Genomic DNA, 26,829 nt, shown 5'->3' with positions numbered 1-26,829 from the left:
TTGAAGCCCTATCCCCTGCTGACATGTTCCCCCAACACACCGCATCACATGAGAAAGGAAGGATGTAGAAGGCTGAATTGGGGGAGAATTTATTTCCTCTAGCTGGGATAAGATTTCAGAATTGCACTCTGGCCAAGTCCTTTCTCTGGAGAGTAAGATTCTGCTACATAGAAAGCTCCATTGCCACCCCTTCGTCCCCACCCCCTCCAGAGCCACCTCGGGCACCTCTCTCCATCCTCACCATGAGAGCCTGCAGGGGTTCCTGGAGGTAATGCACCCCAAGAGTCTGGCTCCCAGGATTTTCTCCCTCTCAACTAGTCATCCTTGGCTTCCAGCAGTTTGTCAAAATTACCTTTTAAGTCATCCTGCTCGTCTATGGCTCCTGCTGCAAGTAAGCAGATCTTGGCTCCTATATCTCTCTGGATGTGCCTGGCTCTCCAACTTTCGGGGTGACAATTAGCCTTGCAACTTTAGTTCTTTGATGAGTCTATGAAAACTTGCTGATTTCCAGTTTTTCCAGATTTTCCTTATCGTAAGGATAGGAGTGATGACTTCTGGAAACTGCTTCTCTTAATGTTAACATCTTATATAACCATAGTACAGTTGTTAATACTAAGAAATTAACATTGGTACTACACTATTAAGTAAAATGCAGACTTCATTCTACTTTCACCAAGCTTTTCCATTAACGTCCTTTGTCTGTTCCAGATCCAAATAAGAATAACATGTTGCATTTAGTTACCTATCTGCCTAGTCATCCTCAATCTGTGAGAGCTTCTCAGTCTTTTCTTGATTTTCATGACTTTTTCAAGTTTGAATATCTCTCATTTTGCTTTTTTCTGATATTTTCTCATGATTAGACTTGGGTTATGGGTTTGGGGGAAGCATAGTACAGAGGTGAATGCTTTTCTTATGCATCATATCAGAGGGTACATGATTTCAAGATGACTTGTAATTGAGGATGTTATCAGGACCACTAGACTTAGGTGGTACCTGCCAGGTTTATTCACTGTAAAGTTATTCTTTTTCTCTCTCAAATCTCTGTTAGCTAGAAACCCAACACTAAACCCAATACATGATCAAAATAAAACTCCACTTCTTGGAGGCAGGAATATCTAAATATCTTTATATATTATTTGTAATTTTTCTGTAATTTATTTTTCTGGTCAATGATTTATTTATATAAGTATGGACTCATGGACATTTATTTTATTCTTTGGTTTATAATCTGGTATTTGGTTGTTTGTTTTGTTGCTCAATTTGTTAAAATTCTCTAGTTTAATCTCTGGGCTTATAATTCATTCAGTCTGTGTCTGTTTTAAGTAAATGAATGTCAAGTTGCTGTTTCTCCCTGCAGGTGCCTGTCACTCTCTAGAGTTCCTGTTGGTTGCTTGTCCTGCAACCTCAGTTTTAGGAAGGGTTTGAAAAAAGTCATTAATTTCCAACAACACTCTTTCCAGCTCTCTACATCTCTGAAGTCAATTGTAAAATGTTGATACCTGCCTTTCCTGCCTATCAGGAACACCTTTCCATTTATTCAGAAAAATGTTTCAGAAAAACACCTGGTAAAACATGATCTAAGAACTCACATGAAAATAATGGATGTATAATTACAATATAATTTTTGACTCATTGGTTCTATGTGCTTTGAAGTCTTTTCATCCAGGCTGGTGACATTGAAGAAAATAAAAATGGAGAGATTATTTCTTAGTTTCATTTCCATTCTCTCTCTTTGCATCACTTCCATTTGTCCCTCACTTGATGGAACCTATTACACACATGAGGACCACGACTCTTGGCTTGTTTTACACCCACCTTATCAATCATGCTTTTTTGCCTTACAGCAATATGCTCACTCCCTGCTTTGTCCACAGTGGAGAACATAGTAAATTATCTAAAACAGAAAGCTCACATTACTCCCATAAAGCACAGAAAACAAGCAGGGGGAATGTGCATGTAACACCCCCATCAAGCAGCCCTCGCAGAGAGGTATAACAGTAAATATCAATGGCGATAAAAAGTGAAGGCTTTTCAAATGGCCACACCTCCCAGGATCTTAGAAAGAAATGCAACGTGCATTTAGGACTCGAAGAGGTTTAAAGGTCAAAACAGGTCAGAGAGAGTAGACCTAAAACCATCTTACAGATTTGAGCAATTACCTGAGGAAAAAACCCATTTCCTAATATACCTGACAGATGCTGAGGAAGTAGTAGGGAAATGTACCATCTTGTATGATAAAACACAATAAAAACGTATTCTGACAGGAGACCAATGACATTTAAATTGTAAAAAGCTGTTTTCGCCTTTCTCTCCAGACAACATTAATTAGAAAGAGATCCATACCTATGGCGGGTATTATCCAAATGAACTGGATAATCCGCAGACCACTTGAATTAATAAAAAAAAAAAACTTTTGATTGTTGAGGGCTCAAATTATTTGTCAAAAAACAGAAAACTTAAGTTTCTCAACTGAATATTATCACAACATTAAATGATGACTCCAGAAACACTAAAATTGGAAAGGGAAGCAAAAAGTGTACTGTATATTAATGGCCTTCCTATTGTATCTTCAGCTTCTGCTGAAATAAGTAATGATTCAATAGGAGAGAAAGGGAATCTTTCTGAAATTCACCTTAATAACTGAGCAGCAGGCACTTCCTATACTTATGGCTTCTTTTATTACAGAGATAAAAATCATCACATAGGTCAGGGAAATAATCCAATGTAATACTGATTAATTTTTTAGGGGAGGGGCCTTTATTTAACACGAGGGTTCCTCTCGACTATACACACTATTCTAGTTGGATTAGGTTTTCTGGAAGAGTTTTCTTATTGATTTACATTCTAAACACATGCCCTAAAGGCTTCATAAGAAATATACATGTAAGCCTAGAAAAGTACTGAGCAGGATTAGGTTTTAGAGTTTGTTAAATACAAGAAACAACATTAGGATTGTCAAGAATATGATGCAATAGAAAAATAAGTCATTTAACATACTGGGTTACACCAAATTCTTTTTCTGCATCTACTAAGGTGATCATTGGACTTTCCTCCTTTATCCTACAAATATGATGTGTAATAATGATTGATTTTTTGGAATGTGAAAACAACCTTGTCTTCATGAAATAAACTCTCTTTAACGGTTTTTGTGTCCATTCCCATTTCCCCAAGATTTTTCACTTCTTAATTTCTGGCAGTGCTAGATTTCTCTCATCCTCTTTCATTCCTTCCACCTTGCTGGAATTTACATGCGTCGCAATCCAGACATTAGCATTGTGTGTCATAGCAGAGAATGCTGAGACCAAAGAAACAGGCAAACCGGAAGACTATGGTGGAGGTCGTGGCATAGCTGTTAATAAGACCAGGAACCTTTCATTTCAGGAAGAACCACAATCTCCCTCATAAACATAGATGCATAATTCATAAACAAATCATAAGCAAAATATAGCACAGTGAAGATAAGATCTGTGATACTAAAGTCAACACATACATTGTCTTCAGATCCAATGACAATTCATATCATCTGCGGTGCATAAATGAGCAAAGGTAGTGGGCTATTTCCCCAAACTGGTACTTTACTATAAGGATGAAGGCTAAAAAATTCTATTTGGTGGCATAATAACAAATACATGATGGTTCTTATTAGTTTTCTTTTATTTCCTCCTTAGTCCCATGCTGCTATGTTAGGCATATTTTAGTGCCCAATATCTACTTATTGGCTTATTGGAAGGCCATCTTCATTATACAAGGACAATCAGGTCACAGTTGGCTTGAGCTGTGTGGTATAAAAATACAGGACTAAGAGTCAAGGGACTGTGTGATAGGCCTATTTCTGCCACAAACTAGACATATGATCTTGGGCAAGTCACCTGGCTCAAACCCTACCTAGGCCTTGCATGGAAGAGGGACGCCTGGGCCCACAGAATCTCAGGGTTTCTCCATGTTGCTTGAATCTGCCCAAAACTGTCCCTGCTCTCCAGAAATTTGCTATCTAGGAGAAAAGTCAGACATATCCGTAGATGATTCCGCTATCAAGCAAATACTAAGTGGTTTGACAGAAGTAGGATGATACATGTGGAGAAATGTACTTTGCAGGATTCTCTAAAATTCTCTTAAAGGAAGTTTTTAAAGAACTACACTTTGAATCATGCTTACGATGTTACAGTACTGTTGTAAAAGTGTAGAAAGAAGGAAAACCTTGATCAAAACAGCAAAGTAGGGTTGAAATGCATATCATCAGAAGTTTCAGTGAAAAGTGATACACTGGGAATTTGATAGTAAGAACACCTTGACAAACTGCACAGTTATGGTCTGACAGTGCTAAGGGCAATTCTATTTTCAGACATGCTTGTGAGGCTCTTTTTTTGTGTTAGGTCCCACAGATATACATTATTTATGTCACACATAAACTATTAAACTATTAAATGGTCAGTATTTTAAATGGAACCATACCTGACACTTCACAAGTGTTATGTGTTTTTAAATACAAAGTAAATAAAATAACTCACAGTATATCCACTATCTTACTTGACATTCTTCTATATTTTTCTTAATTTGTTCCTACATCATTTGATGATAAGAGGCAATAAAGTAGCAGACTTGAATTTCAGTCCCAGCTCCAGAAAGAGACCTTTGTTTGACTTGTTAAGTATAAAGTTGTCTTATCTCTGGAGGAAGACATTAAACATGATTTTGGTGACTACTAAGAGAGTTAACTATGCAACAAATTATTCTGTGATCAAAATATGCATAAATTGGAAATAAATATACTAGCTTAGGGTAATAAGAACAACTTACACAAGACCTCTTTTGGTATAACCAAGATTATCTTTTTAATCAAGTAAAAAATCATCTTTCCATAATCTGTAAGTGTTTGTATGTGTAACTGTCTAATACCTACAAAGGTGAATATCTAAGCACTCATGTGTACAAAAGGGTTCAGAGAATCAATAATTTGTACTCAGGAAATGATGCCCAAGACCCCCTCCTCGGGTTCCATTAATTGGCCAAAGTGGCTCACAGAATTCAGGGAAATACATATATTTACCAGTTTATCGAAGGATATGAGAAAAGATATAGATGAACATTCAGATGAAGAGATACATAGGATGATATCTGAGAAGGTCGCAAACTCAGGGGCTTCTGTCCCCGCAGTGTTGGGGTGTGTCACCCTCCCAGAATGTGGATGTATTCACCCACCTGGAAACTCTCCAAATCCTGTGCTTTAGGGATTTTTACGGAAACTTCCTCATGTAGGCATGTGATCAGTCATTAACTCCCTTTTTAGCCCTTCTCCCTTCTCAAGAGACTAGTGGGGTGGGGCTAAAAATGTCAAGCCTGCATCATGGCTTGGTCTTTCTGGTGATCAGCCCTCACCCAGGAGCCATCCAGGAGCCCACCCAGAGTCACCTCACGAGAGCAAAATGAAACCAAGCCCAAGCTCACTCTGCTCGCTGCACGACAGGCCAGTACATCAGGAGACGAGGTGTTGGGGTAAGGAATAATGACTTTGTTCAGAAAGCCAGCAGATTGAGAAGATGGTAGACTAGTGTCTCAAAGAACCATCTTCCTCCAGTCTGAATTCAGGCTCCTTTTAAACAGAGGAAGGGGAGGGGGAGGGGCCCACTGCAAAGCCAACCAGTGGCTGAGTGGGACTGCTGATGGTTGCTCGCTCATAGCCACGTGCCTGCCCCATCCCTATCACAAAAAGACACTTTTATATAAAATAGATAACTAATAACGACCTACTGTATAGCACAGGGAACTCTACTCGATACTCTGTAATGACCTATATGGGAAAAGAATCTAAAAACGAGTGTGTATATGTCTATGTATAACTGATTCACCTTACTGTACAACAGAAGCTAATACAACATTGCAAATCAACTATAACCCAATAAAAATTAATTAAAAAAAAAGACACTCCTATCACCCAGGAAATCACAAGAGCTTCAGGAGCTCTGTGCCAGGCACTGGTGGCAGAGACCAATATATATTTTCCATTATCTCACAGAATCATATTGGAAGGTGATTCCTTGCATGCCCAAGCCTGATTTTCTAGGTCAAGATGAGACTCACATTTCAGTCATAAGTCCCCCTGCAAATGAAGCAGAAATCAGGACCCACCATGATCTCCACTGATTCTACTTGTCTAAATTAGGGACCTCCATGCTCCTCAGGTGCCCTAGTTGTTCACACTGAGGACTGTCATGCCCCAGTGACAATATCATAAAGGGTGAAGAGACTGTAATAAAAGCAACAGTAGATGCTAGAGACATGTTCTTGAACATGTACATTCATGACAGTATAGCCAAGTAAATATTTCACATATTAAGAAAAATTAACCAGCTAGTGATTAAAAAGTACAATCCCTAAGTGAATACCCAATTCCACCTGCCAAAAGGGATGTCCAATGATGTCATAGGGGATTTCCTATAAGACTCAAAGTGCCCTCTCTATAAGGTACAGGCAAGACTCGAAGCTCCAGGGTCCGGAGAGGGTAGGGTAGGAGGGGGAAGGCAAGGTGTATTCTGAAAAAGAGAATATGTGTAGAACACACTAGGGATATCAGAAAAGGCTACTGTAGATGACTTTAACCCAGGCCTTGGTCCTCCACTCCCAGTGTCTACTCTAAAGATGAGAACCTAAGCTCACCTAACCCATTTCTGACTTCTGGGTGTTCCACACATGTTTCTAAACTCTGGAGAATGGAGACTGTCTATTTTGGGCAGAGTGAGAAGAAATGTGGTCAAGACAATATACAAAAGATTTAGAGAAAATGAGGACATGCTTAATTTTTGGATTTGAATATACTGCAGTGGTCTGTCAAAATATGTGTGTGTGTGTGTGTGTGTGTGTGTGTGTGTGTGTGTGTACAGTTTTTGTGAAGCTTTTCTAACTTCAGAAGTATAAAATGTTACTAACCCAAAACATATCATTTAGAGGTTAAATTACTTATCTTTTTGTTATACTTGGTTTTGTAAATTTGAAATAATCATCATTAGTTTGAATTTTTGTGTTAATTATTCTGAGTGAAGTCGGCAAAGGTGGATGGAAACTATAACAAATTAAATATTCAAAATTAAATAAGTATAAAAAAAGTTCTATTTCTGGGTTGATGAAAGTAAAAAACTTATTATATGGGAAAAGTGGTGTTCATATTTGCAACAATGTGGATGAATCTAGAGGACATCATGCTAAGTGAAAGCCAGACAGAGAAAGGCAAATACTGCCTATTATCAATTATATACAGAATCTACACAGAAAAAAGTCAAACTCATAGAAACAGAGGAGTGTTTGCCAAGGGATAGGGTTGGGGGAAATAAGGAGAGGGTGGCAACAGGGTACAAACTTTGAATGAGAGGAAAGTCTTAGGATCTAATGTACAACATGGTGACCAGAGTTGATAATACTGTATCGTATAACTGAAATTTGCTGAGAAAGTATTGATACAACTTAAATGTAAATATGCGAGATGAAAAAACGATGGAATTGTGAACAAAGGAGATTGTGAGAGTTAAAATCGTTGGGAAACAGCCAAAATCCTGGGAGAATTTCAGAGTTTCAAAGGCTATGAAAATGGTGGGTTCAAGCCGAGATCCCCAAGAGATCTGAGGAACCAGGAAAAATGTGATTTCCAGGTGGAATGGATAGAAAATTGACTAAGGTCTAGAAGACCCATGAGGGTGGAGGGATAGAGCTGTGGGGCGGATGGTGGGGAGGGGCCGTGGTCCAGCCTCCTCCTCTATTACTCCCTCCCCCACTCTCAGGAGCCCTTTGTGACCAGACCACAGCTCTATGATGTAGGCCTAGGACTTCAGTCCCCAAGTACACATCCTGTGCTCAGTTGCCTGAAGCCAGCAATGTGATTCAGATGATGGAGAATCCTCTCTTTTCTCTGAAAAGCACTTTTGATACTTGGCTGTACTCCAGTCGCACTTCCTGGGCGAGTGCCACCATCCTTGGCTTTCTGTGTGGACTGGGGCTCTATTTCCTGTTACTCTCCTACCTCCAGAATAATCTATCTTCACCACCTCCTAGGAAACATGGAAACATCACGAAGGTAAGGAACCCTTGGGCCAGACCCACAAGCACATGCTTCTCCCTTCTTTTCTATTATTATTTCCACTTTTCTGAATCACCTACAGAGACTCCTGAAATGGGAAAGAATTGTTGATTTCCAGTGTTTCCAGATTTTCCTTATCGTAAGGATAGGAGTGATGACTTCTGGAAACTGCTTCTCTTAATGTTAACATCTTATATAACCATAGTACAGTTGTTAATACTAAGAAATTAACATTGGTACTACATTATTAAGTAAACTGCAGACTTCATTCTACTTTCACCAAGTCTTTCCATTGATGTCCTTTGTCTGTTCCAGATCCAAATAAGAACATGTTGCATTTAGTTACCTATCTGCCTAGTCATCCTCAATCTGTGAGAGCTTCTCAGTCTTTTCTTGATTTTCATGACTTTTTCAAGTTTGAATATCTCTCATTTTGCTTTTTTCTGATATTTTCTCATGATTAGACTTGGGTTATGGGTTTGGGGGAAGCATAGTACAGAGGTGAATGCTTTTCTTATGCATCATATCAGAGGGTACATGATTTCAAGATGACTTGTAATTGAGGATGTTATCAGGACCACTAGACTTAGGTGGTACCTGCCAGGTTTATTCACTGTAAAGTTATTCTTTTTCTCTCTCAAATCTCTGTTAGCTAGAAACCCAACACTAAACCCAATACATGATCAAAATAAAACTCCACTTCTTGGAGGCAGGAATATCTAAATATCTTTATATATTATTTGTAAATTTTCTGTAATTTATTTTTCTGGTCAATGATTTATTTATATAAGTATGGACTCATGGACATTTATTTTATTCTTTGGTTTATAATCTGGTATTTGGTTGTTTGTTTTGTTGCTCAATTTGTTAAAATTCTCTAGTTTAATCTCTGGGCTTATAATTCATTCAGTCTGTGTCTGTTTTAAGTAAATGAATGTCAAGTTGCTGTTTCTCCCTGCAGGTGCCTGTCACTCTCTAGAGTTCCTGTTGGTTGCTTGTCCTGCAACCTCAGTTTTAGGAAGGGTTTGAAAAAAGTCATTAATTTCCAACAACACTCTTTCCAGCTCTCTACATCTCTGAAGTCAATTGTAAAATGTTGATACCTGCCTTTCCTGCCTATCAGGAACACCTTTCCATTTATTCAGAAAAATGTTTCAGAAAAACACCTGGTAAAACATGATCTAAGAACTCACATGAAAATAATGGATGTATAATTACAATATAATTTTTGACTCATTGGTTCTATGTGCTTTGAAGTCTTTTCATCCAGGCTGGTGACATTGAAGAAAATAAAAATGGAGAGATTATTTCTTAGTTTCATTTCCATTCTCTCTCTTTGCATCACTTCCATTTGTCCCTCACTTGATGGAACCTATTACACACATGAGGACCACGACTCTTGGCTTGTTTTACACCCACCTTATCAATCATGCTTTTTTGCCTTACAGCAATATGCTCACTCCCTGCTTTGTCCACAGTGGAGAACATAGTAAATTATCTAAAACAGAAAGCTCACATTACTCCCATAAAGCACAGAAAACAAGCAGGGGGAATGTGCATGTAACACCCCCATCAAGCAGCCCTCGCAGAGAGGTATAACAGTAAATATCAATGGCGATAAAAAGTGAAGGCTTTTCAAATGGCCACACCTCCCAGGATCTTAGAAAGAAATGCAACGTGCATTTAGGACTCGAAGAGGTTTAAAGGTCAAAACAGGTCAGAGAGAGTAGACCTAAAACCATCTTACAGATTTGAGCAATTACCTGAGGAAAAAACCCATTTCCTAATATACCTGACAGATGCTGAGGAAGTAGTAGGGAAATGTACCATCTTGTATGATAAAACACAATAAAAACGTATTCTGACAGGAGACCAGTGACATTTAAATTGTAAAAAGCTGTTTTCGCCTTTCTCTCCAGACAACATTAATTAGAAAGAGATCCATACCTATGGCGGGTATTATCCAAATGAACTGGATAATCCGCAGACCACTTGAATTAATAAAAAAAAAAAAAAACTTTTGATTGTTGAGGGCTCAAATTATTTGTCAAAAAACAGAAAACTTAAGTTTCTCAATTGAATATTATCACAACATTAAATGATGATTCCAGAATCACTAAAATTGGAAAGGGAAGCAAAAAGTGTACTGCATATTAATGGCCTTCCTATTGTATCTTCAGCTTCTGCTGAAATAAGTAATGATTCAATAGGAGAGAAAGGGAATCTTTCGAAATCCCCAAGAGATCTGAGGAACCAGGAAAAATGTGATTTCCAGGTGGAATGAATAGAAAATTGACTAAGGTCTAGAAGACCCATGAGGGTGGAGGGATAGAGCTGTGGGGCGGATGGTGGGGAGGGGCCGTGGTCCAGCCTCCTCCTCTATTACTCCCTCCTCCACCCTCAAGAGCCCTTTGTGACCAGACCACAGCTCTATGATGTAGGCCTAGGACTTCAGTCCCCAAGTACACATCCTGTGCTCAGTTGCCTGAAGCCAGCAATGTGATTCAGATGATGGAGAATCCTCTCTTTTCTCTGAAAAGCACTTTTGATACTTGGCTGTACTCCAGTCGCACTTCCTGGGCGAGTGCCACCATCCTTGGCTTTCTGTGTGGACTGGGGCTCTATTTCCTGTTACTCTCCTACCTCCAGAATAATCTATCTTCACCACCTCCTAGGAAACATGGAAACATCACGAAGGTAAAGAACCCTTGGGCCAGACCCACAAGCACATGCTTCTCCCTTCTTTTCTATTATTATTTCCACTTTTCTGAATCAACTTCAGAGACTCCTGGAATGGGAAAGAATAGGACATCTACTCCTAAGAATAGGACGTCATCCCTCTAAGGGCAAGCCAGCCTGGGCAGGGGATAGAGTGAACACTAGGATTTGTATCCAAAGATCTCAGACCAGTTGTCCAGGTGTGGTGGAGGGCTCCAGGGCAAGTCTCACACACAGTGACCAGAGGTCGAGGACTGGATACTGAGTTCAATCTCAGCCAGAGGACAGGCCCATGAGCAATGGATCACCAGCTGTGAACATGTGTCTCGGATGAGGGCTGATCTGCTGGCAGTGCTGAGGCCCTGAGAGCCTCAGAGCGGGGGTTGGAGTGGCCCTGGCCTCGGGAAGCAGAGACCCACCTGTTGGAGCTCAGATGAACCCGTAGTTCAGAGAATGTGTGTGTTTCTTGAGCAGAGGAACAGTGACAAAAGAAATCCAGGGTGAATCTCACATTGAAAATCCTTCTTTATGTTCTTCAGAGAAGGAAAACAGAAAATATTTTTATCCTCTTTAAAAATGAGTGAAAGGAAAGAAAAACCACAGAGCTCTGTTAGTTAAATGTAAAAAGTCATATTATGTATGGACACTGAGTGTCTGATGCTTGTCTAGAGAGGGGAGAGTGAGAATTGGGTCCCAGGTCCTCGTTTTTTCTGTCTCTCAGCATCAGACGGAGTGGAGGGGGAAACGCAAGGTTAAGATGAAAAACAGAGCTTCGAAAGGTAAGTTGTGCCATTCAGCCCTGTGTGCCCCGAGGGTTAGGCCCCATCTCTCCCAGCCCTGAGGGCCCACTCCACAGGCTCCGAGGAGGCCAGTGGCAGGGCCTGTGCCTCAAGAAGCAGAACCCTCAGGGAGCTTCCTGGGAAGGAGAGCAGAACCCAGATACTTCCCAGATTCCATGCGCACAATGAAGCAGTAAGGGGCCCGGAAAAGGGTGTGGCCCAGCAGGGGTGTGTGGGCTACAGTGGACCAATAGATTGCCTGGATTGGGAGGAGGGACCTCCAGGTCCGACCGTGGACAAGTTGTTTAACTTTGCTCAGATTCCTCTGTGATGTGACCCCTGCCCATTGTCCCCCACAGGGAGGATGTGAGCGCAGCAAGGGGTAATGGATATGGAAGTACTTTGTAAATGATAAACCCTTTCATGAGCTTCGCCATCACTGTCAGGGATCTTGTGGCCCTGGACGCTGGTGCTTGGGCTCCAATCTCCCAATGGTGTCCCCTTAAAGGGACACAGCACTCAGCCTCCTGTAAGACCCCCTAAGCCCTTGCCTTCACCACCATGACCCAGTCTGCTGTTTTCCAGTTTTCAGAGATTGCCTGGAAGAGCTGGAAGAGGTTCGGGCCCTGACTTCACTTCTACAAAGGTAAAGAATCTTCCCCTTCTCTCCTGGGTTCTTCTTCCACCCAAAGCCTATGGTGTGACACCTGGGCTGCAGGCAGCCTGGGGCTGAGCTGGGAGGGGGAGCGCTGAGGGTGGGGTATGGCCAAAGCCCTGGGGTGAGGGACAGCAGGAGCACTGTGAAGTCAGCATGGGGGCCGTGGAGGGCCGTGGGCCACAGGTGCCCACCCCTGCCTGGCCTGCCCAGCCCTCCTGGCCCTGGGGGCTCCTGGCTGCAGCTTGTGCCTCATGTCTCCTGAAGCCACGTGGGGAGGCTCCCTGACAAGGGCAGCTCTCATCAGCTCTCCTATCAAGACCCCCCTGGTGAGGTGTGCAGAGCAGCGTCTGTTGGAGCCCACCAGCCCTGCAGGGAACCTGCTGAAGAGGCTGTTCCTGCCACGTGCCCATCAGCTGCCCTGGCTCCTCTGACCCAGGGCTCTTTACCTGTGGCCTCCACCCTGTCAAAAGAACCTCAAGACCAATCCAACTTGAAGAAAATCACCCTTGGCACTGTTGCAAAGAGCTCACCTCCAGGTAACTCTTTTTTGGCATCTACCATCGCAGCCATCTTGAGTCTTGGCCTCGTATGCTATCCCATTTTGTTCCTGTCCTTCTGGTGGAAGACTACCAAGGCCTTGTTCTTCCCCACCTCATCACAGAGTGAGTCCCGGCAAGAACACCTGTCCCACCAGCCACCAGGGGCCCCGTTCCAGGAAGAGCCCACAGACAAGCAGGTAGAAACTGGTAGCCCCTCACCTGTCAACCCTGAAGTCCAGAAGCTGCTGGAGATTCTAATCACCAAGAAAGTAGAACTAAAGATTCATAAGGGGAAAGAAAAGGATGGGTCATTCTCGGAACAAATGAGCTCAGACTACCACCTGAACACTTTAGGGAATGCGTGGAAATCACTGGGTGCTGAGCAGGACAACACAACCCCTCAATCTTTCTGGAACAGGAAAGACAAAACAGAGCAGCTACCCGGTCCTCGGCAGCTCTTACACTCCGAGGTCTTGAGGGACCACTTGGAACTGACATACACCCAGCTCTACTGGGGTCACCCCTCTCTGCACAGCGAGTCCCTGGTGGCTACTAGGAGCTCTACTCAACAGCAGGCACCCTTTGTTTTATTCAGTGGAGTTTCTAATGGCTTTCCAGTTTCAATTCAACTTAGAATACCTTTAGGTCCTTCCCAGGTCGCAGTCTTGCCCTGCCCGGGGGTCCCACTCCAGCCTTTCACTCAAAACTTGCCTCCGTGCCAGTCCCCACTTCTGGCTCAGATCCAGGCCCAGCCCTACCTCCCATCTTCTCTCCCATTCAGACCACCTTATTCTCCACCCCAGATGAGTACCTGTGGACTAGATTGTCCTACATTTCAGAACAAGACACCATATTTTATCCCAACTGAAACTCAATGTCTGAAATGCCCCTTGTTGCAGAAGCAACTGAAAAGTGGGAAGCCTTCATCCTCTGTGGTCAAAAGATCTCAGAAAGGCTTTAGCCAACTCAGTCTCAACCTTCCCCAAGAGAGGGGGCGCTCTCAGGCCGAAAGGTCAGTTTCTATTCATCATGAGGACTTAATTGGCCCTGATCTCCAGAAGCAACATCTTCAAAAGAGGCTCATCAAAGATCAAACCAAGAGGGGCCTGTGCCTCAGTATCCACCTGTCTCTGTCTCTGGAATTGAGTTCCTCTCAGCGCAAATTTTTAAGGACTTATCAGGCACAGGGCAAGCAGGGACCCTGGCAGCCCTCTGCTTTTACAGGCAAAAGGAGACTGGACCCACAGAAGATAAGGTCCAGGCGCCCTAGGAGATCCCATAGGAAGGGTCAAATGCAATTTCAACCAGGGAAGGATTTCGGCAAGGGTCTAAGGCCATGTCTGAGGAGGATCTCAAAAGCTTCCTCCAGGGCCAGGCTCCCAGGGAAGTTTCTGCAAAGAAACTCTGAAAAGGAGTCAGAAAGATACCTGATGAGGCCCTTGATGAGTGACTCTGGAAACTGTTTACCCAGTAGCCCAGAGAAGAAACATCTAGAAAAAATCTTGAAAGCCCATTTGAGCACAAAGTTGATGCAGATTAATCAAGGTTTGATCCCTGTGATTGTGCGTCAATCCTGGCTTGCTGCCAACTGTGTTTTTTCTAAGCCCCACCCTCACGAGGAAATCAGAAATCTAGCACCCTTGAAGTCTTGGAAACCCTGTGTAAACTCCTCCCGTGTGCTTTCCTTCCTCAGTCCAAGCATTCGGCAGATGCTGGAAGCACATATTATAAGGTGGCGGGTAAGGCACAGGTGGGGCCTACCCGAACAGGCCTTTGAGCCCATAAATCTCAAGCCATGTGGGGCTCAACCCTTGTCCTCTCCAAGGCCCACCGTTTCCGCCTCTGCCACCTGGCAATCTGGGGCACACTCAAAAGCCAAATTTGCTAATAAGTTCTTGGGAAAACCTCAGCCCCATCAGGGAATGAAAGTGATAACAAAAGCAACAGTTCCCACCCTGGTGAGTCCCCTCCCTGTTCCCTCACCTGAGCATACAGAAATCCAGAGGGCCCTGGGAAAGACTTCACCTGGTGACAGGTATGGGCCCTCAGAGGCCCCTCTGACTGGACAGGAGGGCAGACTGCCTTATCAGGTGCCCACAGTCAACCTCATGGGCAGAAGCTGGGAGAATGGGACTGTCTTGGGGTTTCCAGCCGCTAGGAAAACCCTGTCACTACCAACAAAGTCAGTTGCCCAACATCCAAAGGAGCCATGCCTTAAAACACAGGTGGCTCAAGGCCGTGCCACTGGTGAGCTCCTTCAAGACTCTCACACTGATGTGCTCCTTCCTGCAGACATCTTGGCTTCTCATAGGTCTCTTTCCAGTTCCCAGAGGGAACATGCTAGTGAGGACGCGCCAGCTTTCCAGGTGGTGCCATATGACCTCAACGTGAGTGAACAGAGCAGCCAGGGGCAGCAGAAATTCAGAAAACCAAAACTTAAGGACTCATTTAAGAGCCAGAGTGAGATGTCTGTCCCAACTGAGGAGTGGAGGGGCTTTAAGAGGCTCCAACCTGGAAAGCATGAAGAAATGAGGAGCAGCCAGGGACAAGAGGAACCCAGGAAACCAAAAATTAGGGACCTGTGTAAGGGCCAGTTTGCCTCAGCTGATGAGGGGGTGGTCTGTGAGAGGCTCGAACTAGAAGAGGATGAAGAAATGAACAGCCAGAGCAAGATGTCTGCCCCAACTGAGGAGCGGAGGGACTTTAAGGGGCCCCAACCAAAAGAGTATGAAGAAATGAAGGGCCAGAGGGAGGTGCTCGCATCAGCTGAGGAGTGGAGGGGTTTCACGAAGCCCCAACCAGGACAGCATGAAGAAACAAGAAGCCAGAGCGAGACGCTTGCCCCAGCTGAGGAGTGCAGGAGCGTTAGGAGACTGCAACCAGGAGAACACGAAGAAACGAGAAGCAACCAGGGACAACAGGAAGCCAGGAAAGCAAAGGTTAGGGACCCGTGTAAGGGCCAGTTTGCCTCAAATGATGATGGGGAGGTCTGTGAGAGGCTCAAACCAGAAGAGGATGAAGAAATGAACAGCCAGAGCAAGATGTTTGCCCCAGCTGATGAGAGGGAGGACGATTGGAGGCCCAAACCGGGAGAGTATGAAGAAAGGTCTTCAGGACTAAAGGCTTCTCAAGCAAGTGGGATGAGCCACGCTTCTCAGGTCAGGGAAAGAGGAGAGTCCCTTGGGAGCAAATACCCCCAGCTCTCGCCAGAGAAGAGAGAGCTTTCACCAGAAAGCCAAAAATGGACAAGGCACTTTCTGCAGTGTCTTAGCCACAATAAAAAAGGCAAAGGAACAGAAGAATCCCTTCAAAAAGGCAAGCCTGTATCAGCCACTGCTCACCACCAGGAACCAATCAAAGGCAAATCTGTTGTAGAGAGCAGGGCTCAAAAAGGCAAGCCTGTATCAGCCACTGCTCACCACCAGGAACCAATCAAAGGCAAATCTGTTGTAGAGAGCAGGGCTCAAAAAGGCAAGCCTGTATCAGCCACTGCTCACCACCAGGAACCAATCAAAGGCAAATCTGTTGTAGAGAGCAGGGCTATTGATCCTCGGGCGATTGGAACAGCTGTTGGACAGGTCCTAGTAGACAAACTGGGGCTTCACCAAGGACTCTGTGCCTCAGAGTTAAATCAGCACCCAGAACAGCTCCAGGCCCCAGCAGAGGGGCATTCCCACTACCACAGGGTTCTCTCCTCTTCAGAACAGAGAAGAGTGTTGAAAGATACAGCCTACAGTCACCAAGCCACCCGCAAGGACCACAGCTACCTTAACAACAGCAGGCATACCAGAGGCAGGGGCGACAAGTTGGCCTTCCCACCTAGGGAACTGGAGTCCCCAGTCAGACCCTGCCAGCATAGACCAAGGGTGGCAGGTGACTCAGGCCACCTGCGCCATCATCCAACATGTCCTCAAAAATGTGTTCCCTCTGGTCAACCAGAGCGTGCTTCTCATGCCTCTCCTGGTAGGAAAGCAGTGCAAGGAAAAGCGCAGTTCACGCAAAGAAAACCTGTTTCTTCTCACGTTAACACATTGTCTATGTGTTAATGGCTTCTTCCTACCACAATTTTTGTTTCCCAAAATAAATGTTTCTTCTCATGAGAGGTGGTGGCCTCTGTCTGTGCCCTGCTGGGGGGAAGGAAGGGATCAGGGTCCACTCTTCCCAGGTGCCTGCTTTGGCTTCCAGATGGGATGGGGCCATGGAGGGAGGTTGATCCCAGCGTGGAATACCCATCCTCCCCTCAATTCCCTCACTGCATTTAAGTTTCCATAATAGCAGCATTACAGAAACAAGCAACAGCATTCAGGACGTGTCAAGGTGAACTAAACCTAAAGACCTCCCCCTTCTCAGGAACCAGCTCAGTCCTCTCCTGCTCTCTCTCTACCTTGAACTTGTGGGACTGTAGGGGAGGGGTCTGCAGAGGCTGAAATTCCCCTCAGGCTCCAGAAAGTGTCAGAGACAAGTTCACATGTCAGAATAAGGAGAGGAGTTTGGGGGCAGTGCTAGCCCAGAGTCCAGACGTGGCAGAAACCTTGCCCCCATGTCTCGGTGGGGATAGATGATGCCTGCCCTGGAAGCTCCTTCTCTCCCCGATGGAGCTGGGATTGAGGTGGGCCGGGAGCGTCACCCGTCCTCTGTCCTTCTCACACCCTGGAGCAGCGGTGAGGAGGAGGACCGCGCACTCCCAGGTCTGAGGGTGTGAGGTGATGAGCATGGAGGCCGCCGAGGGCCGTCCACCCCTGCCCCGGAGGAGAGGACAGCCCTACTCACAGTGCTCACCGCCCCCTGGGGAACGAGCAGGGGTGTGACTGTGTGTGCAGTCACCTCACTGTCTGTCATGTGCCCCTAGGGTGGGATGCAGGGGAAGGAGGCAAGTGGCAGAGGCGCCCATAAATGGCGCAGTGACCAAGGAGCCCCTGGCGTCCCACCACCGTGTACAGGCCCAGAGAAAAGAAGTCAGGGGCCAGTGGCTTATGGTGGCCCCAGCCCAGACTCTCCCCCTACGCCAGCTCCCAGAGCCCAGACAGAGGGAAGGCCCCTGGAGCTCCTCCACAGAGGGCCAGGCTCCCAGAGGCCGTGGAGCCCCCAAGCAGGGAAGGTTCACTTCCCCACAATGTATTTAATCAACTTTCACAGGACTGGGAGCTCACGACAGACTCGCGGTCTGTGACCTTTACCTACACGCGTGGCCCAAGGAGGCCCCCAGGGGACAAGTGGGACTTAACAGGCTCAGGGACTGTGCTGGGGTCATAGCAAGTCTTACCTGCTGTCAGCCTTGCTCACCCCAGAGCCTGGAGGGGGAAGAGGCCAGCAGACAGGATGTGTCACCCGGCGGGCGGGAAGTGACCTGCGGAGAACGAGGGTGCCGTCAGCTCTCCTCCCCGGCCCGTCCACACGGGAAACCAGGGAGACAGGAGCAATTCTACAGAGCAATCTGGGGCTCTGTGTCACAGTCACTCCCGTGCTGCAGAGTCCTGCTCCAGGAGGGTCCCCTGATCCAGGTGACAGCTTGAATGGCCCTGCCCTACGCCTGTCAGGACCCCAACATGCGGGACCAGGACCTGCTGAGGGGGAGCGGCCACAGGCCTGCTTGTGCTGTGGTTTCTCCCTGGAGCCAGGTCTCACCTCTGGGCCCCCTCCTCCGGGGCAGACACAGCACTGGGGGCACAGCCAGGGGCCCTGGGAGGGGCTGGGACCCAGAGCACAGAACAACTTCCAGAGCTCAGGAGAGGCTGGCACAGAGCGGGGCCCCTGAGCCTGACTGCTGCCGGGTCCTCTCAGGGGCACCAAGAGGTGAGTGCTGGGTTTGAGGGTGCCGGACGCCCAAGGCACCTGTCGGGAGAAGTGACACAGAGGGACACTGACAGAACAGCAAGAAACAAGAAGCTGCAAGTCCCTTTGCCCTTCTCCTTCTGTGAGGTGCAGAAAGGCCAGCAATGGAGGGCCCCCCACTAAGAGTCCCCACAGGGGGACCCACACTGACCCCACACGGGGACCCACACTGATTCCACACGGGGACCCACACTCACCCCACATGGGGACACACACTGATTCCACACGGGGACCCACACTGGTTCCACACGGGGACCCGCACTCATCCCACACGGGGACCCACACTCACCCCACACGGGGACCCGCACTCACCACACACGGGGACCCACACTGATTCCACACGGGGAGCCGCACTCACCCCCCATCGGGACCCACACTGATACCACACGTGGACCCACACTCACCCCACACGGGGACCCACACTGATTCCACACGGGGAGCCGCACTCACCCCACACGGGGACCCACACTGACCCCACACGGGGACCCACACTCACCCCACACGGGGACCCACACTCACCCCACACGGGGACCCACACTGATTCCACACGGGGACCCACACTCACCCCACATGGGGACCCACACTGATTCCACACGGGGACCCACACTGATTCCACACGGGGACCCACACTCACCCCACACAGGGACCTCTCAGAGATAATACATAGACTTCACAGAGCCCTCTCACAGGAGCCTGCCGCGGAGCCCTCTCACAGGAGCCTGCCGCGGCGCCCTCTCACAGGAGCCTTATATACAGAGCCCTCTCACAGGAGCCTTCCGCGGAGCCCTCTCACAGGAGCCTTCCGCGGCGCCCTCTCACAGGAGCCTTATACACAGAGCCCTCTCACAGGAGCCTTCCGCGGAGCCCTCTCACAGGAGCCTTCCGCGGAGCCCTCTCACAGGAGCCTTCGCGGAGCCCTCCCTCTCACAGGAGCCTGCCGCGGAGCCCTCTCACAGGAGCCTGCCGCGGAGCCCTCTCACAGGAGCCTGCCGCGGAGCCCTCTCACAGGAGCCTGCCGCGGAGCCCTCGCTGAGAAATCTCAAGGGACCTGCACGCAATTCCATGCAGTCCACACACAGGCGCCCAGCGCCCCGGCGAGACCACAGAGACCCTTCAAACAGCGGCCTGACACCCACTCAAATGAGCCTGAGCCACCAGCCGGCTCTGAGTGGATCCCAAGCCATGTAGCAAACTGAAGGTGCAGGAGATCGGTACCAGTGCCCCCAGAGAAAATTCTTGTGTAGTTTTTAATTACTTCTGAAAAAGAATTACAGATTCCCCGTGAAAACCCGCAAAATCGTTTCCTTCACAGGTTTTAGTTAGCTTGAGCTCTGACTCACAGTTGAAAGAATGACAGACTTTGAAAAGAAGCAAAACTCTGCCAGCATCTAATGAGGGAAAAATCTTTGTCCAATTTTAAATATCGTTCAGTCAAATGGCATCAGGGGGTCACATGCTTTGTTTTGCTGGGGACAAGTTCCTGCACTCAAAGTGACTTCTCTCCTTTGGAAACATGATGTAGAGAGGCCTACAGCAAGTGGGATCCATGGTGAAATGAACCAGCAAAGAGGCATCTAACCCCTACTTCCTAGCTGTGCAAATGGCGTGGGATTTCGCACAGAATAGCTTGTGCCAGGTTTGTGAGGTTTGCTTTATTTTTCAATGAAGTGAGCCACCTTATCAGACACACGAAGCTTATTCACAAATGTGACAGATGTTTGGCAATATCTCTATTACATTATCTGGCATATTTGTACTTAACTGCCTAATATTAAATGATATTGTTTATTTTACTCCTTTTAAAATACAGTAGTACAGTCAAGATGGTTGTATGGGATGCATGTCTCTAGAACGTGAAAAAATCCTAATGTTCACCTGTGATAACTTAAACTTCTGAACCATTTAGAAGAATTCATAGTTTATATAATTATAAGAAACGTGCATTTTCCAAGACTCAGGAAATTTATATTTTATTTATTTATTATAGGGCTACAAAAAGGATACATTGCTTAAAAGAATTTTGAAATCTTAGAAAATATGTCACTTAATTGGTGCTTGAAATATATATTACCTCATATCGCTTGGGAATTGGCATTTTAACATCTGTTAAAGAAAGTATATCTTTAATCAGCATTTCTATTATAATAATAATAGAGGTCTCACTGTCTGCCTAATACTTTCCAAATTTTGCACTCAGTTGAGACTACATATTTCTCATTGGTCATAAATTCTGTTGCCCTTTACATGGTAAAAACTGGATAATGTACAGATGTCAAGTATTATGTCTGGTTAAGTCTCTCAGGTCACTCTGTGGGGTAACAGTGTCATGGTCCTTTCTCTCAAAAGAGAGGAGTGAGCTGATGTGAGGGCCCTGTGTATTTTCTTTAATTAAGAAAAACAAATATTCAGGCTGTAAAATGTTTTACAAAATCATAGCTATTAATTTTTTGAAATGTGCTCCCTTTGTGACATTTTCTTATGTTACTGAATCACAGAACTCTGGAAAGTAGCCACAGATGTCCTCTAATAGCCAATCAATAGTATTTACTAACTAGACTAGCTCGTCGTTTTCCTATAGATACCCACAACTACAACATCTCACATTCATGAAAATGACACTCTCTTCTTGGAAGTTTAAGCTAATATTTCTAAACCATGTGTTTGAGATAAAACTAAATTCTAGTAAGAGGTATTATAAAATAATGTAATTCCCAACAAAATATATGAGGATTTAGGAAATACTGGCATGTTTCAGAGGAAAACACAGTTGCCTCATCTCATCCTGATAACAAGAAATTTGAGTGACACAGCTCTTTGGTCTAAGCATTTGTGTGTGTGTGTGTGCTTTAGCTGGTCCTCTGGATGGGATGCATTAACATTCTTTTTTTAAGATCTGTGGGCTAGAATATTTTTACATAAGTGATGCATAGGATATGCGGTTTATAAATTAGGCTCTATGACCATTCTCATCCGTCATGGAATGGAACATGAGGGTAAACAGAACAACCGGCACAAACAGTTTCTGGAAAAACCATTACATTTCCTTGAACTTTCCCAGTAGAAGGAAAAAGGGGGGGACTTCAGGTAGGCAGCTGAGATACATTTGCCCCACAAATAAGTACATACATTTTAGTCTATTAAAACTGGAAGGACTCCCCCAAAGCTATCTGATGAAAGGATTTGCAAAGAGTAGATCAAGAAGGACAGGCAGGTCTAGGGTCTGCTGGCCACGGCCAGGATACCACCTAAAAGATTTGTCCATAGTTGAAGGAGGAACTACAACTTGGCCAAAGTGATGGGTGCTGCTCCTTCCCTCTATTTACTCCTAGATGACCCTGCCTTTCACCACCCTACACCCTATAGCCCTCCTTCATTGTCTGTCTGGGGACTCACTGCGGACTTTAGATGAAGGAGATTAGGTGAGGAAGAAGAAGAGGAGAAGGAGGAGAGCAGGAGTGGGGAGGGAACAGGAGAAGGAGGATGATGAAGGAAAGTCATTACCAAAAAATGACTGTGGCCTCTTCTGTAGTCTGGTCACCTAATGAACAAATGGGGACCCTGAGACAGAGAGGGATTCCCCAAACCATACAGATATTCGCTTTCCACAACTGACTCAGACCAAATGCTTCCTCTGCTACATCATATAACCTGTGTGAAAGAATCCTTTTCATAGATCATCCAGATGATAAACCTAGTGTAAATTATTTCCACCACCACGAGGTTATGGCACGTATTACTGTTTTAGCAAAAAAAAAAAAAAAAAAAAAAAAAATTCATTTTGCCACTTAAAGTATTTAAGAGTATACTACCCTTCTTTGATAACAGTCTGTTATTTTTCATCATAACATGGCTTAAAAGGAAAAGAAAAACAAGAGAAAGAAACTTCCAGGAAAAACAATGCAATGTAGTGTGATCCACATCCACTTCTCTGGATAGAACTCCATCATGAAAAACATTAACTCTCTGAATCTTGAATCCACCTGCAATTCAAGGTCATCCATGCAGATTTTGAGAGTTGAAGGCAAAAGTACACAAAATCCAGTTCCTGGAAATACCATCCCTGCTTTGCCCCCATGTCCCCACACACCCCCTCACCTGAGCAGCATGGAGTTTCACTAAGAGACTTCTTGATGGGGAAGCCCGCCAGTCAGAGTGGACAAGACAGTATGCTAGGAGGCAGGAAGAAAATGTTAGAACTTCCATTTGCATTCCTCCTCATCTCATTCTTTTAAAATTCCTATATCTGTATAATCTTTGTCTTGCATATAAATTACGGAACCATAGAACATGCATTTAATTTGCAAATGCATAAATATACACACTGGATCTTCATGCTCAGAAAACTTTTTACTGAGTAGGAGAAGGATAGAAATGTTGGAGAACACTGACATGAACCAGATTCCTGGCCTTTTCTAAGGAATCAAACCAGAATCCAAAACAGCCATGGGCTCTGGCCTCTGTCAGGCAAAGCACATGTGTGTGGCCTGTCCAGGGAGAAGGAGAACCATGAATAAACTCTAGAATATCTGTTTCACCAAACTCTGAAACTCAGAGGGACCCCGTCAGCCCTGAGTTTCACCTTGTAGGCAGAGGGCAGATAACACAGGTAAGTGAACCATTCTCCCCCCACTTGCCTGCAAACACCATGCAGCTGTGGATTGGTAGGGACCCCAAGTCTGTAGTAAGAGCACAGATCCAGTTAGAATACAGTGCAGGAACTTCCGGACCTTCCAGCAGCATCAGAGCTGCAGGGGGAATGTGTGAGGGTGTAGAAGCAAGGGGGACCTCAGGCAGCATCTAGCAGAGATTGGTGAACAGCAGCACACACCATACCCAGGAGAATGGCTTTTAGTTAAGAATGCAGTGGTTTGCATTTACATTAGATTGTTGAAAGCGTCCTGTTGCTTTCGAGGCAAAATTCTGAAGGCAGTAGTTTTATTTACTAATTTAAAAAACAGGTTTTACATATAGAAAATCCACTGGAAGGTGTTTTGGATCAGGTAAACAGTTCTGAAGAAAGAAAAGAAAAATGGACTCATGAAGTCAAATTTATGGATATAGTGACTTGACTAGTAAGCAGGAGAGTAAAAATATTAGACAAAATTAAACATCAGATCAATATACCTAGGGTGCACAACCACTGATCACACTCACAAGCTGGCATATTGAGAAAGGGTCTCAGCTATTAGGCCAAGCAACTGCTGTGATCCAGCTTAAGCACAGGCAGATCGGATACACTTTCTCCCAATTCAGGGGTTTTAAGCTAAGATGAGGGGAGTTTAGTCAATAATGAAGTTTTAGTGAAAGCAGCATCTGTAGTTGTCAGCACTTGCCATTGGAAGATAATGTGTGAACAGCAAGTTGAGAAAGAGAAGTATTTCAGTTTTGATGCCAAAACCAATCACTTGAACACATTACTAGACGTAGAAAATGGACTTAAGAGTCTATACTGGTTGATCCACTGCACACTGCCTACATTACCCAGTAATCTTCAGTAGTTGTCAATATTTCACACACTCTGATCTCTAACACAGCGGGAAGGTCAGATATACTTGTCAAGGTCAAGCTGGATGTCAGTGAAGGACTCAGTGAAAGTGTGAAAATCTTGCAACTTGCTCTCAGATAGATGACCATCAAATGAAACATTTCATGATATGATATATAATAAATGATATATAATATGACATGACATGATTAATGTATCAATACACAAAGGAATGGTAAAAAATACTGATTGATATGATATGACATATAATACAAAATATATGATATGATATGACATGATTGATTTATCAATACAAAAAGGAATGGTAAAAAAAATACTATACATTACAAACTTGAAAAAAGTGTTGCCTGATAATCTCTGGAGACATACTCTATTTTTAATTTCATCCCACATGGCTTCATGGGCTATCATGTCTACACTCTTTTTATTAGGGTAACATTTTTGCTTTTACTCAGTATATGGATAATTTAGCAGTGGTTAAATTCTTTTTTATTAAAACACTTTGTATTCAAATTATGAGCAGACTTTATATACAGTTTATTTGTGCGTGTGGATGTCTTCTTTGTTTTATGTCATCCCACTCTGATATCATTTCACCAGTTTCCTACTGAATAGAGTTGGGGAGGTGTACTGATAAGAGATTTAAATCCTAAGCAAAGGGAATCAACGTGCCCAGGCTGAGAAAGTATTTAAGGGAAGATGGATGAACTGAAATCTTACTAGTGGTGTTCACATTTATGAATTTTTACTATATCAAAATATAACAAGTATAAAATATGGGAGTAGGGGAGCTAAGCAAATCTTAGAAAATAAATTCAAGCTACCAATGCACTTACTCTGTTAATCTGTTTGTCCTTCATACAAACAGATGTATGGGTTTGGCTAGAAGACCTGTACTTTTCCATTGATTTCTAAAATTCTAGAATGATGCCTTCCAATTGAAGCTAAATGCTTCCCCCATGCTTCATTTGTCTTGTGAGAGAAAAAAAAAAAAAAAGCAAAAACAACAACAGCCCTGATGATATCCAGAGGTAAGCCTGGACATAAATACCAAAAGGTATCACAGAATACCAATGCCAAGCAAGATTACTCTGAGATAATGATGAAGTGAGATAAAGTGAAGGCAATTCACAACTGTTTTCTAAGTACAGAAAAAGAAGTCACTGTGCCATCCCCCCAAAATACCAAACACTCCATTCTCTTGGTTAAAATGAGTGACATCTACTTTGTTTCCAGTAATGGCTTTATTTTGACTATAGTCTTCCCTCTTGTAGCTAAAATTTATTGAGATGAATTATAGAATTGCCTTGGCTTTCAGCATCCAATTTAAAGTGGCCCATCACTTTTAGACCCTCTCCCAAGTCACCCAACTAAAGCCCAAATCTTGTAGTAGCTCTTTTCTAACACCCTCTTACTGAGACACCCCAGGATTCCCCATGGTGTGTGTCTTCCCTCACTGCCATGAGTAATAAATCCAACTTGTTCTAGACTAAACTGGTTCCCAGGTGTGTTCCTGGTTGTTTTGGCTGGAGAACATAGACGTTGGAATGATCTCATCCTAACCAGCTAACTCTGGCACCCCGTGGAGAACACCCCCATTCTTCAGCCCTTTCACTAAACACTGCTTACTCCAGAAAGCCTTCTCTACTGCCCCAATGAGGACTGGTCCCCTGTGCTGTGTTGCCTAGACCACTTTGCACTTCTCCCCTGTGACAACCACTGCATATCTTTTTTTTTTTTTAACATCTTTATTGAAGTATAATTGCTTTACAATGGTGTGTTAGTTTCTGCTTTATAACAAAGTGTATTAGTTATACATATACATATGTTCCCATATCTCTTCCCTCTTGTGTCTCCCTCCCTCCCACCCTCCCTATCCCACCCCTCTATGTGGTCACAAAGCACCGAGCTGATCTCCCTGTGCTATGTGGCTGCTTCCCACTAGCTATCTATTTTACATTTGGTATTGTATATATGTCCATGCCACTCTCTCACTTTGTCACAGCTTACCCTTCCCCCTCCCCATATCCTCAAGTCCATTCTCTAGTAGGTCTGTGTCTTTATTTCCGTCCTGCCCCTAGGTTCTTCATGACCTTTTTTTTTTTTTTCTTAGATTCCATATATACGTGTTAGCATACGGTATTTGTTTTTCTCTTTCTGACTTACTTCACTCTGTATGACAGACTCTAGGTCCATCCACCCCACTACACTGAAAGCTCCTTGCAGGCAAGAGAGAGGAGTGAAGCATGTCTGACCACATTGCCAGTACTTACTCTAGTCCCTGATGAAAAGTGTTTATTAAAAGTTTGTTAATTAATGGACACAAGAATTAAAGTTTTCTAACTTACCTTCTGTATAAATCACAGGAGTGTAATGACATCTCTCAAGTAGCCAATATATTTTGAGAAGAATCTGTAAGAATCAAACAGCATTAAAAATTGATGTTTAATAGGGCAAAGAAAATTCCCAATTATTGAATTTATCATTTATTTTATATTTCAAATATGGATATCCTTGTAGCTTTTGAAATTTTTCATTGTAAAATTTAGGTGTTCACAGAATATGGATTAAAAAGCAAATTTACTTCGAGGTATTGTTTCTATTTTGACACAAAGTCATAAAAAAAAAACTATTACCAAAGAAGATGTTTAAAATAATTTAAATATGTGACTTGTAACAGCTACATATATTGTAAATCTACTGTTCTAAAAATAAGGAGCAATTATCCCTTG

The 26,829-nt window shown here is 44.3% G+C and overlaps 1 protein-coding gene across 1 annotated transcript in view; it reads right to left on the bottom strand.

Moving 5' to 3' along the window:
* LOC309633727 (uncharacterized protein) overlaps nucleotides 1-26,829 on the bottom strand; it is a 1,009,062-nt gene that overhangs the window by 690,090 nt on the left and 292,143 nt on the right. Inside the window, exons 7-8 of the mRNA XM_082402982.1 lie at nucleotides 26,446-26,509; nucleotides 22,687-22,760 (exon numbers count right to left, since the gene is read on the bottom strand). Of these exons, the coding sequence (XP_082259108.1) occupies nucleotides 22,687-22,760; nucleotides 26,446-26,509 (138 nt within the window). The remainder of the gene's footprint in view (nucleotides 1-22,686; nucleotides 22,761-26,445; nucleotides 26,510-26,829) is intronic.

The sequence above is a fragment of the Balaenoptera borealis genome (assembly GCF_965194805.1).
Source record: "Balaenoptera borealis genome assembly, chromosome: 8".
NCBI classification, from domain to species: Eukaryota; Metazoa; Chordata; class Mammalia; order Artiodactyla; family Balaenopteridae; genus Balaenoptera; species Balaenoptera borealis.
This window is presented reverse-complemented; position numbering and strand designations above follow the sequence as displayed.